The 14,056-nt window shown below is 34.0% G+C and overlaps 1 protein-coding gene across 1 annotated transcript in view; it reads left to right on the forward strand.

The window, feature by feature from the left end:
• LOC115444751 (thrombospondin type-1 domain-containing protein 4) overlaps positions 1 to 14,056 on the forward strand; it is an 80,287-nt gene that overhangs the window by 58,610 nt on the left and 7,621 nt on the right. The window contains exons 8-14 of the mRNA XM_037439417.1: positions 10,692 to 10,875; positions 11,404 to 11,564; positions 11,782 to 12,093; positions 12,410 to 12,634; positions 12,717 to 12,959; positions 13,124 to 13,274; positions 13,467 to 13,642. Of these exons, the coding sequence (XP_037295314.1) occupies positions 10,692 to 10,875; positions 11,404 to 11,564; positions 11,782 to 12,093; positions 12,410 to 12,634; positions 12,717 to 12,959; positions 13,124 to 13,274; positions 13,467 to 13,642 (1,452 nt within the window). The remainder of the gene's footprint in view (positions 1 to 10,691; positions 10,876 to 11,403; positions 11,565 to 11,781; positions 12,094 to 12,409; positions 12,635 to 12,716; positions 12,960 to 13,123; positions 13,275 to 13,466; positions 13,643 to 14,056) is intronic.

A 14,056-nucleotide genomic window follows, 5' to 3' on the forward strand; every position in this document is an offset into this window, starting at 1 on the left:
TCAATCTAGTGTCAGCTTTTTATCGTATCTAAGAAATGACATTTGGAATTTGGGCCAATTCTCGCCGGAAATTGAACATATGTCCACTATAGGATTAGTAGTTATGACGTCTATACTGCTGTCGTCTTCTACGAGGACTCATGCATCCTGTTATGCTATATTAAGTGTAATGCTTGCATTTTTTGCTATTCTCTCATATGTGGATTCATTTTTTGTCAGGCCATGTACTCGTTAATCGTCGTAGACAATTCGATGACATTTCATATTTGTCCATTCTTGAAATTAGTCACATCAAGACCAAAAGTAAGTCAATTATGAAGTCTACTGCCATATACAGCCTAATGTCATATTGTTGTAAAAGTTCCGACTCCACTATGAGTAATTTGCTTCTATGTAAGTAATAGCATAATGACTAATTTAATCTTGATGTGTGTTCATTAGTTTTCGCCATGTTTCGTCACATGGAGGACTGTTCATTAACCCGCAGTCTAAAATGAGTATCATTAATTAGATCCGAGATAATTTCGCAATAAAGGAGTGCAATATTTCTTAGCTGTTACTTGTTAGTACTAATAGTAATGATGCTTATAATGCGTAAAAGATTAAGAATTACGACCTTTTAAACAATAGTTAAAGGTTAACTTTTTAAATTGACGAAATCCGTTCATCATACGGTTATAAATTAAACTCGGTTCCTAGACCATGAAATATCATAATAACAATAATTGATATATTTAGTAGCGACGGGCGGCAAATCAGGGTTAAATAGGGACACAGTTTGGTGAGATTTATGCTTCACATAAACGCGTTGACGTCAATAAAATGTAACATTAATCATATTTTTGTGGTAGTTATTTTAGAATGACAGAAGACGGGTGTGAGTTCCCTTGTATTTTCCCTACTCGCCATGTAACATATATGGAATGTTAACTTTTAAAATTAACTAGTTAGTTAATATTCATACATATTTTGAGTCAACTTTTTATAGCACTATGCACGAAGTCAGTAAATTTGTATATATTTCTGATTCAGTACTAAAATAATGTATTATTGAGCAATATAGAGACAATTTATTTCTTGATATTCTCAGGGCTACCACAACATCACAGACAATATAGAATTATGAAAGACTAGACACATTTGTCAATAAAAAAAAATAAGGGGTTTTTAAAAATCATGTTCAGTAATGCGATAATCCAATGCAAACAAAGTGCTTAGTTATGTTAATTATTGTTCAATGTTATTGTTGTAGTTATCACGTTTATTGCCGCCTCTAATAGTTTTATTATTCGTACGCAGACACTTTGAAATGTATATTACCTTATTTATTTTAATTGAAAACATTTTCAGTAAGATGAACTCATTGCTTACTCATGAGGCAAATTAGCTTCGAAGAATATACAAATTAAAATTCGATGATTCGATTCCTTTCTTGTTGGTCTTAGTCAGATGTGTTTTCTTCTGCAATTAATTTTGTTACGTCTTAAGAAAACTACGCATTTCTATAAATTTGTAAGTTACAATAAATTTAATGATGAGTAATATTTTTGAGAATTGCTGTAATAATGTATACTTATACGGAGCAACAAAGAAACGTTGCAGATTCTCTTTCCTAAAACCTAACCATAACAGACGTCTAAATCTAACAAAATGCATAATTATTGAGACATAACTTCATGTATACGTCTTTTGCAGACTTCTATACTTCTAAAGAGTAAAGACGTAAGCAAAGTCTAGTAACTTACGAGTTAGCGTTGGTGGTCAGACCGTAATGATCTCAGTAGGCATAACCGACTGTTAAAATGATTGATGATGAATTCTGTCGTGTCTGGCGCCAATACACTCTTAACCTTTTCATTTTCAATAAGTTTTGTCTTGACTCTTAAACGATTGACACTTGTTTTGCACTTTACAAGTGTTGATAAAAAACGTCAATTGTTTGATGTTCGATTTTTGTTTTGTTGGATGGAATTGATTGTAGCATAAAAAAAAAAATACATGTAGTTATAGAATGGACATCTGGACAAAATTTGTATTTCAAAAGCTATTACCAAATGGTCGTTGTCATATTTAAAATATCGTGTTCCAAATCGTCCGTAGACATTAATACAAAAATAACATATTTACGGAAAATATACTAACACGTGCATTAAAAACGTGAAAATCACGATATGGAATAAATATGGAGTATTTTACAGTGGTGTGTTGCGATTTAACGGTAGATTAAGCAATCATTGCAGAAGTTCAATTTTTTTAAGACAATATTGCCAATGTCCGCTTTATATGATCTTAGAATTTTTTGCATACAGTACATTCCTCACCACGTCTACAATTTTGAAGGTATAAAATATACTATATTCAGTATAAAATAGGAATTATGATTGGTTTCATGTTGTTCCTTTTATTGATACGAGCACGTCACAGTGAACCTACCGTACCTGATGGTAAGTGGAATGGAGTCCAATAGAATATCGACTGACGGGAGATGATTACCCCTCGACAATCGACACAATTATGACGGCCTGTTGTAACCGGATATACGCAGCCTGATCCCAGAACGCATCACTTTCGTGGGCTAATATGGCGGGTTTTAACACCTTGGGTGCGCTGGTCGCTATCGGGGCAGAAATATATCCTATCACTAGCAAAAATTAGTTCCATATGAGTTGGGTCCGCTTTTATATTCTAAAAATATTATTGTGAAATTGTTTATCATATACTTACACTAAATAGTCAGAACATGCTCGCAGGTTGTCTCGATTAGGAAAAGAAATGTCACATTGGCAATACATTTCAAATTATCATACTAGTTTCTGCTGGATTACAAGTTTTTGTAGCTTTGCATTCTTGTGTAAGGAGGTATGGACCCATCCCACATATTTTTATTTGTGGTGTGTAGAGCTGGCAACTTTAAACATATTTTATTTATTTTCAGTTTGAGGGCACTAGGTATACATATGTTTTTTTAGTGTTTGCAAGTCTATTACATTTTTTTTTTTATTTTACACGTAATGAAAAATAATAATAGATTTTAAAATTTCATAAATGGCAATAAGTTTTTAAAGTCGTATAAAATAAGGAATTTCGCATGTAATTTAGTTTATAATATTGCGAAGAAACGTGATATCACCTATAAAAAAAAAATACGTTGGATATTGTTGGCAACTCTACCTATTGTTCGAAGATGCACCACTGACCCTGTTATAGCATTTAGGATTAAACGCACGTTTCGATTACTGTTAGGCGCGCTGCACACTATCATTTGATAGATTATTACAACAATAATTTATTAGCGACTGCGGTGGCCTCGTATGTAATGTATGATATAGTGTTTACGTATAAATGTTGGCACGAAACTGTTGAGATTCCAAAATGACACAAAGGTTTATGGTAATAATGATTGGAATATCGTACTTAAATAAATCGAACACAGTATTACGTTAAATGCCTTGAAATTTTTACTTCTTAAAAATAATTTATGTTTGCACTTTTTAAAGAGCAAACTTGGCGTAACTCTTTCAAAGAGCAAAGTTGCTCGTATCTGAAAATTGTATTAAAAGATACAGTTATTTCGTGTAACGTAATGTGAAATAGCGGTAAATGTGCACTCAATATTAATTCCGGCGACCAAGGGCTTGGCGGCCGGCCATCAGTTTCTTTACGAGTGATGAAGAACGCTATGAAATGCCTTGCGCCGTGTACATATTAACACGTGGCTATAACTTAGGGTAGATCCTTCTCGTATTTTATAAATGTGAAAGTTTGTGAAGATGTTTGTTGGAACTAAACAGCTGAATTTATTTGAATAATTGATATACAGATAGACTGTGTCTCGTATTAATTAAAATATAAGCTTTTTTTTATTTCGGAATAATATTAAATTAAATTCAAATATAATAAGTATTGTTCATAATATGCGTTTTATAACTGCGCGGTATTGGGAGTATGTAGTATACAGAGAAATGTTTTGGAAAAAAGAAAATTGAGGCGAATATTTAGTCAAGGAAAAGAATTGTCAGCAGGCCGAATTTTTTAAAATTTGTGACTAAACTCGATCCCACAAACGGGATTGACGTTGTGCTGGTGAATGTTTAAAAGTTAAGCCAAAGCATTACGGCTACAGATTTTAATTATGATTATTTCACCATTTTAATAGCGCTAGAGTTTATTTGTAATCAACTAATTCTATGGTTAGTTTTACATTAGAAACCAAGTGTTATATCATTTAGTTTAATAGCGTCTTCGCTTTACTTTATTAAATATTCAGTTTTTTGAATGCGGTTGAATTTAAATTATGGAATCCTATATAGAATCCTTAAGAACCATAATTACAATAGAAATTATGGTTCTTAAGGAATTTGATGAAGATAGTCTAAAAGCTAGAGGGATAAACACTGAAATACTCCATGTACTTAATTACAAATAAGATTGCATATTTTACGGCAAGAATGTGAAAAGATGAACCACACTGAATACGTAAATCAACACTACATGCACTAGAATCTCAAAATGCAGGAATTCATAAAACTGACACAGTCAAACACGAAGCGCATAAGTTAAAAGCATTTGCAGATTTACTCAAAGGCGCCAACTGTATGAAGATATCAATGGAGACTCCTCTAATACCAGTTTCAAATTCACGACGTGATCAAAGCACCTCTTGGCTACCGTTCAGTGCTTGTAATAAAGCAATCCTTACAAAGAACATAAGAGTAATTACTAGTTAAATTGGCTCATGTTGGCGCGTCTCGTTTAACCTTCATGGATATTAATTTTATTTACGATGCGAATTGTTCTGTTCCATTTATTTTACGCGCGTTTTGGTATGTAAACATTTGGGCGTAATGAGCGCGTATTCGATTCGGAGCCCTTTGCTGTCTTATGAAATGTAATAACCCATAAAGTCGATATGAAATGGTACAAAGCTTTTATCTTATTTGTGTCATTGAGGATTTATTCAGCGTTTTGTTTGAGCACGTGGCTCACACGTTGCATGCAATTTGTTTTGTTTCGAAACATCAATGTCTTTGTCATCGCCGATGTGAAGATTGGTACTATTTTTGTTACACACAGATGCAGTGTACGACAACATTGTCGCTTTTTGGAAGACTGATTGACAATGGTTGATCTGTTAACGTTTATCTTTTCTAGGTTTATTTCTTCACTTATTGATTCGTTGAAAGGATTATAGACATTTATTATGTATTTATTTGACTGAACTGTTCAAAGTATGTTATTCAGTCTATCTATGAATCTACGTCCTATTCAAGACAGTTTGGCGATAAGTTGTTCGATGGTTACAAAACTCATTGATTTGACTCTAAAATTATAAAATAGACGTAATTAATATGAATGAAAACTGCGATTGACAATTTAATATACCTAATTTACTATTATAATTCTCCTAATAGGTACAAAGATAATATCAAAAGTTGTGTGCCGTTTAGATATTTTCCGCATGTGTCAAAAAGTGCTATTACTGTAATACCAGATTGTGCTTAGTACCATCAACAAAGACACCAGCAAGATGGTTCCTGCATTTATCCTTATTTCTGTTCTGTACATGATCGTAAGTATTATTTTTATATAATTACATTTAAATTAAGCTTTTATTAGTCGCAATACGGCAATAGCCTAGTTGGAAGACGGACTGCCGAGACGAATGTCAGCAGGTTCAAACCAAAGGGCACGCACCTCTGATTTTTCTGAAGTCATGAGAGTACTTTTTGTGAATTATCGCTTGTTTTGACAATGAAGGAATACCTCGGGTGTAAACCTGCACACCTGAGAAGAACTTCATAAAAAAATCTAAGGTATCTGAACTCTTCTAACTAGGCTAGCGTGGTGGATTAATGTCTTAACGCTCTCAGCGGTAGAGAATGACCGCAACCAGCAGTGGGACAGTATATAATAGAGGGCTGTTATTATTTGATTAGCATACATATTCCAGATGTCATTGTCTTGCCCTAGTACTAAGTTATTTAAAATTGATCTAATGTATTGTCAATTGCCTTATTTGTTCTCAATTTTCAAACATCACCACATTCAAGTAATAATGTTATGGTTGTACAACACATCATTCCATGTGTTAGTTTCATTTTATCTTTTCTAACAACATATACTTAAAATATAAAAAGTCACTCGCTACTGGTTACACAACATGTGACATGTAAAACGTGGGTCGTAGAGTTACAATTTAGAAACTAAGTTGATGTTTATTAGGTTTGTTGTTAAGATTTATAAATGATACTGTCCATTGAACAGTCGACAAGTCGAGATGTAATCAGTGCAGTCCAAGAAAGGAGGTTGGTATTAATTGATTTATAAGAACACATTACGGCCAATTAAAGTTTTCTGACCAATTACATGGGCAGTTTATGGGCGCGCCGCTTTTATTATGTAAAGTAAGGAGTCCCGTCATTTAACATGTCACTGCGCGCGACGTACACCGTTTGTTTTGATATAAATTGTACTTAGTTTATTTCTGAGCTTGTTATTTGAGTTCTGTTTGAGGGACTGAAATAACTTAGATTTTTTTAGCTCATTCTGAGGTACAACACCACCAACCAATAACGAATTCTGTATATGTACTTATAAATTAATTTGTAGTAAAAAAAAAATATGATCAATTGAATATATTCACAGTTTTTAAAATCCTCTATCAGAAATTTCATTTCTATTATGTTAGTAAGGCACCGTAGATTTCAAAATGATTACCAGCCATCAGAATACAGTTGCAACCAGACGTACATAATAAAAATATCTGAACTATTCTAAACACTTAAAAAACCGGTAGACTATACAGAAATCTCAAATAAAATTACACATTCAATGTGATTAATGATCTGCGATAGACAATATATAATGTTTATACGTGTGATTCGAAGCTCGTAGCAAACGTTAAGCGACAGGTAATTAATTAACTCCGCCTAATCTTAATTAATAGACTATTAGTAGACGTTTTCAATTACCACTTTGTTTGATTTATATTTATACAAAGTATACGTTGATTTATCCAAAGCAATATTGTATTCGGATTAACATCAAAATAAAAGTAGTTTTTGGACTTTGCGATTATTTGTTTTTTTGCCGACGTTTCGTAGGCTTTGTAGTCTTTGTGATCATGGGGTAGACTGATCATGTCTTGTTCAAGAAGACTGCATAGTCCAGAGAAAATAACCTAAAAAAAACACCATAAAATCCGAAAAATAGTTTTATTTCAATGTTTAACATTCGCGTAAGATACATATACATAAGAAATCATTAAGGATTAGTTATTTTGTACTTCGAGGTAATTGGCTATTAAAAGGTTAACGTTTTTGTCCAGCCTAGTCTTCTTATGTTAGTTGATTAAATTATATTTCTTGTCAAGTTTAATCATGTTAAGTAATTGCGTATTTATCTGTGTTTACATGCTTCTTGAACCAGAACCAATACAAAAATTCCAACGCACTGGAAGCTTGATAAAGTACGATTTAAGATCTATTGAATAAAGTGGTACACGAATTTAAATATACGTAAGAATTACCATCATGTTAGTTAAAGGGATTATATAAATGTCTGAAATTATTCCGTCTAACAATATCACTTCATCAAACCAAACCCAGAATTGGATTGAACAAGTCAATAGCTTAATTCCATACATAAAAGATTAGACAAATGTACCAATGTTTGTCGCAAATATTATCTCCCGTAAATATATTAGCAACGAATAAGAATGCTTTTAGGTAGATCCTTGAGTATGACATTATGGAGAGCGTTATTTTGTACAACGCTATCGGAAACAAAGAGATACAAGCAATAAACGTCTTTATTATTGGGTGTTTAATGTAAATCGGTCATAAATATAGCGTGGAACATGTTTGTTGCATTGTGTAGGTGGTTATCAGAAGAGAGGCATCAATTTTATTTCCAGATTTGAATGAAACCAGTCTGTAAGTGTTTTTGATGTTGCAAATACATAAAAAATATTATATTTTTTTCACTATTTTTTTAATAAAATGCCTACAGCTGAAGACGCCATTTTGTTGATGGTTGCTATCAAGAGTAATATCTAGATTATCATAGTAACTGGATATAAATTGACTTTTTTATTGTGGGCAACTTTTTATTGAATTTTTTTTAACCAGCTTTACGGTAAACAATTTCTTTGAATAACATATATATCCAGTACATCAAAGCTCACAATAAAACGTTTATAAACAAATTTTATTTGATTTATTTTGTTATGAGTTTTTGTTTGCAACCCATGTTATAAAAATAAAAGATTTAGATTGATATAAAAATGTATTCCATCAAAATTATAAAAAATAGCAAATTAGCAAACTATTTCTGTATCTATACTATGTATGTTTTCATATTAGCGAATGTAAATTAACCAGGCACTTGAACATAGCGAGGACTCGTGTAATAATCCTATCTGGTTGCATTTTATTTGTATCTAACTTAAAGAAAATTGTGGGATGTGTTAAAGAACTTCAATTTGCATAATGAGCCTTTAAAAATGCGAATCATCTAACAGGAATATTAATTTCATATGCAGAGGTTTTAAAACATTGACTAATATCATGTTTTAAGAACGTTGTTTAAGTTTCGATTGTATTGCGTACTGTTTTTTCTAAACAATTTCAGTTTGGGTCAACTAACTTAATATAAAATTTATTTGTATATTGTGGCGATAATAAATTTGGGTATGGTCAATCGTAACTTCTCGTTTATATTCAATAATAATTTGGGGTTTTTCTGCTGTTAGTGCATCTAGCAGAATATATTAGTTTGGAATTATATCAATAAAAAAGAATCGTAATGAAAAAAAGTAATACTAATGTAGTTTACTTTCAAATGGCAGAAAAATATTCAGTGATACCGTGATAATATTTGAGTTCATATGGGAGAGTTAAACTAGACCAGTATTAAGTGATCGTATATTAAAGAATTTTACGATTTAAATATTTTTACAATACAATGAATACATATTCGAAGATATTCAGAAAAATGTTTGAATTCATACACTCAATTTTTTACCATTTTGCTGGTTTTTTTATCGTTTCGATAAACTGACGATATTGAGCGAGGTCGTAGAAATAAAAGTAGCCGAGATTCCAGTTAAATATCAGCACAATAAAGATCAGTAAAACTGTTCGCTATTTCACGGCAATATAAACGGACAAACGTAACAAAGCTTCAAAGTTCCACAAGATATGTAAATCATGATAAATTTACAATCTATTCGGTTATATTTGAAACTCAGTCAAGACTTGCTATAAATCCAGCATTTATTTTTCAAATATATTAATACGCAAGGGAAGCAATTTCATTAGAAAACGTATTTAAAGAGAAAGCGTTAATTCTACCGTTGTTGGCAGTCTAGCAAATCACACATTCTTCATTCGAGGTGTCGGCGACAGCTTAATCTCATTCGATACGATCTGCCCTGTCGCCGATGTAGCATTTGCATCTAGTACAATTTAACTCGTCGCATTAACTAGTATTTTCCTTTATTACTTCCTGGGTTGCTAATTTATATTTATTTCTACGCCTACATAATACTGAATCCAAAAGAACTTCATATTTTCAGTAAGGCTAAAGTGTTTAAGTACCCTGATAGAAACTAAAATTATCGATTTATTTTAAAATTATTACCAATAAATATTGATCATAATGCACATACAACGTGTAAACATGTTGTAGCCTAAAAGACAACTAATCAGTACTTGGTACATAAAACCAGTAGAGGTCTGTACAATATTTTCGACTACTCAAATTTCGTCTCACTTTTCCATTTGATAAAATTCAACCAACGTGTCCAATATTGGAATAGGGGACCGGCCTGTGCTTGATTTTGTACATTATTCTATATGTAATGGTTAATAATACGAAAAAGAAACACCCCGGCGAAAACTGCATAACAATTGGTTAAAAAATGAGCGAGTAATTCATATTTAAAATATTGTAATGTGCAGAAGTGGGCGCGATGTGGGGATATCGCTTCATCTCTTTTTTTTGCACTCGTCGTAATTCCCGATGACGTCACATGTGGATATTTCGTCTCTTTTCTGTTTCTTGTTAATTACCCCTTCCACCGAAATTCAAAGACTTTTATAACTTGTTGATTTTTTTACCGGATTTTAATAATTCCTGCTGTGTTATAATTTATATTATGTAAATATTTGATAATAGTAAAGAACAAAAATGAGTCCGGTACCCTATTGTCGCTTATTTCATTATGTGACAAAAATTAGCTCAGCTTTATAGTTGCGCATGCGCTTCTTCTTCTCTTATGGGAATAGAGGCGTCCAGTTTATGAGACACTGTTCTAATATTGAATATGTTTCATGAAATCTTAGCAACCATCACTAAATAAACAGTGGAACAATATGTCGTGGGTAATCTATTATGTTCTCTAGCCATTGTGTGATGATTGGGTTTTATCTATTGGCATCGCACTGTCGCCTCTTAAATGTGTTTTGTGTAACGAAATTATTATTATTTATTTTCTTTGTTTGTTTCGTAGTGGCTCTTATAACCTTGTACAATCAGTCACAAAAGTAACAGAACAAATTAAAATTTTCCATTTCAATTATTTCATTAATGGGAGTGATTTTCTAAAAAATAAATAAAGATATACAGTGAGTCCCTAGTTAACATCGACACTCGTATTAAAATATTTAGAAGAGTATTTTATTTTGCAGGTGGTGGGGCACGAATCAGTTTTAGCAGGGAATGGGGCGCACGAAATGCGTTGTGGCCGGCGACTCGTCTCAGGACTCTTCTCTCGACCGAGGCTACCTCTAGGTTACTCCTACGTCACAACGGTGCCTCCTGGTGCTTGCCGGCTAAACGTCTCCGAAATCGTAGCTAGCGAAAACTATATCGGTAAGCCTAGACGCGAGCAATAAATCCAATTCTGTTGAGCAATATGTATAGAATCTGCATTGTGCATTGACAACGTCCATTCGAAAATATAATTGGGAACATATTTATTACTATTGCATTTGAATTAACAATCGGAGTTGTTGGCAAAAGCTCATGTAATATAAATTAATTATAGCCCACAGAGGTCTATGCTATTTAGACTTTTATATGGTAGTACACAATGCAGTCAATTATCCTTTGACGAAAGCAAATGGGCCGCGAACGTGAGCCTGATCACTTGTCAGTCAACAATGTCGTCTGCAACGCGGGCTGTAAATCATTTGCCACTGGTCACAATAACGCCGGTCACTTTGTTTTGTGCGATGACGAACTCTATTCACCTTGGTTTTGCTGAATCAATTTGTACGACAGGTGGTAACTCGATTTGCGTAATTAATGGTGATGGCTTTGTGTAAATAAGCAATAAAATATATTATTATTTCGTTGTGTAAACATATTAGTGGTTGAAAAATAGTTCTTTACTTTCAGCCTTGAAAATATCGAACAGTTCGTATATAATGAATGGTGAGTTTGCGGTGAGCGCGCCGGGCACTTACGAGGCGGCGGGCGCGCGCTTCGTCTACTCCCGCGGCGCCGGGCTTGACGTCATCTACGCGCACGGGCCCATACACTATCCCATCGACATCATGGTTAGCGTCCCTGTGCAATGATTCTTAGAAAGCTACCTAAAAGATTATAAAATATTCCAGAGCCACATTCCTAGGGTGTTGCTAAAAATTTTTGTAATCTTTTGCTTATACATTGCCTTTGCATTAGTCATACGCTCACGCTTACGTTGATGTAAATTCATATATGAATTTGGACTTGGTTTCGAAGATATTACAATAATGTATTTACAATTCGCAGATATTATACACGCAACCAAATCCAAGTATTAAGTACGAGTATTTTACTGAAGCGACGGGTGATGATAAATCAGCTTCAGTCGCCGACCTACCAGACATTCCTTCAACAGCTACTACTAAACATACGAGACGACATCATAACTTCGATGCTCATTCCAGAAGTCTCGGAGTTCCTAGGCATCCAGATTTAAGTAGCATGTCTAAGAAAGATTCTAATCACTCTCTAGACGAAAATTCTGGTGCCAACCGAAGATTTGCGTGGAAGATTTTGTCATACACACAATGTACGCGGAGTTGTGGTGGCGGTATACAGGTAAAGAAACCAAATGTGATATTCAAATACTACTAAAAATATGATAAAATTGAATACTATTATTACTAATATAGCAACTGACGTGACGCATATGGAAGATAGTTAGGTAGATAGTTAGGTGGCGTTATTATAATTATAGCTTATGACACAGAAATTATTTATCGCCCATAAATGAGAAAATCTGCGGTTTGTTGTTATTACACTTGGAGCCGATGATTAAGACATTGTATGGCTTGGAACAATAAAGCAATTTTATAGATAGTTACAAGTTATTATTAGACATAGAACTAAGATTGAAAGCTAATAACAATTCCAGTTGGGAAAGTATCGTTGCGTGGAAATCACCAATGGGTCAGACAGAGAAGTATCTTCAGTTCACTGCGCGGGATCTCCGCCTGCCGGCCGCAGACGACGATGTGGCAACACGGTGTGTCCACCACGATGGAGGGCAGCTGCGTGGTCAGCTTGTCCTCGCTGCGGACCCGCATCAAGAACTAGAATCGTTGGTTGCGTCCAGGATCATGCAAGGGGTATCACTAAGGTGAATAAATACTTGAATATTCAAAAACAAGATTTAAAAATTTTGCTCTTTTGTTTATGGGTTAGTTGTTTTGTATTTATAGATAAGCGATCAAAAATGCCTGCCGCCGAAACCGTCAACGACAGAACCATGCGACATACCGAGATGCGACGACAACTACGGCATGAGGCATATCGAAACGAAACGACCGACGCAACGGGAGCATACAGACACCTTTCGCGAAGGGCCTGTCTACACCGTGGCTGTCAACACCTCCGACATCGACATTGGCCCGGAATACAGTTTTAATGCACCAGCTGGATGGATTTACACGGAGTGGTCCGAGGTACGTTGCTTTTTCTTTGTTTACAGAACAGTTTAAACAGTTATATTGTATGACGGCAGTGACATCATTTCAACCTCTTAGCTGATTCATCGTTAATGGTTTACAGTTTTTTGGATGACTAATACGATGGTAAACTTTTGTTATTGAAATCTGGTAATATTCAGTGTACAGGATGGTGCGTGGGAGGTGGAGTCCAGACGCGGAATGTGCGTTGTGCTGATCCTTCAGGATGTGCTCCAAGGAAAGAGCCTGAAGCAACTCGTACATGCACCCTGCGCTTGCCTTGCGAGCCTCTCGAAGGTCAATGGTTTACGAGTAAGTAATCTTGTACAGTGAATTTTGAAATATCTGCACTATTTTATACAACAGTGATTAAAATAGTATCTACATTAAAATATTTTTTTTTTATTTTAAATAATTGGTTTTTATTTGAACTAACTATCTTAAGCATCAATTTAAGTAAATAGATTTTATTATATGACGTATATACTTTTGCTTTTTTGCCAGGCGAGTGGTCGAGATGCTCAGCCAAATGCGGAGGAAAACAAGTACGCAGTGTGTTGTGCATTGGTGGCACTGGAAGGCGCCTCAGGAACAATGCTTGCAAGGAGCCGAGACCAGATCACGAGAGGGATTGCGGAGGCGAGTGTCCTCCTACTTGGTACTTCAGCGATTGGAGCCAGGTAAATCGATTTTGTAATTTGTAATAATGTTTGGAAAGTAGTGTTGAATTGCTTGTAGAGATTTTTTATGGTATCATGTTTAAATATTTAATTAAGTTTTAGCGAACGAATAATTTAGGGACTTTGACATGTCACCTATAGAGAGTAGATCAAAATTAGAGGTTTACATGTTTAATAGAATTTATTTACACGACGACAAATGATGTGTGCATTTATTGACATAATATTTTAATATTTTTAATTGGTTTAAATACAATATAGTCAAATATATACTCATTAAAAATAATAACAACTTTATTGAAATTAACTACCTAAACGCGGTAGGGCACTGGTGTAATTTTTTCCAAGTATATCTCGTCGATAAATTACAAAAAAAAATAACACCTACGCTAATGAATGTGGTGTTGCGTTAAG

Source organism: Manduca sexta, chromosome 16 (genome assembly GCF_014839805.1).
Source record: "Manduca sexta isolate Smith_Timp_Sample1 chromosome 16, JHU_Msex_v1.0, whole genome shotgun sequence".
NCBI classification, from domain to species: domain Eukaryota; kingdom Metazoa; phylum Arthropoda; class Insecta; order Lepidoptera; family Sphingidae; genus Manduca; species Manduca sexta.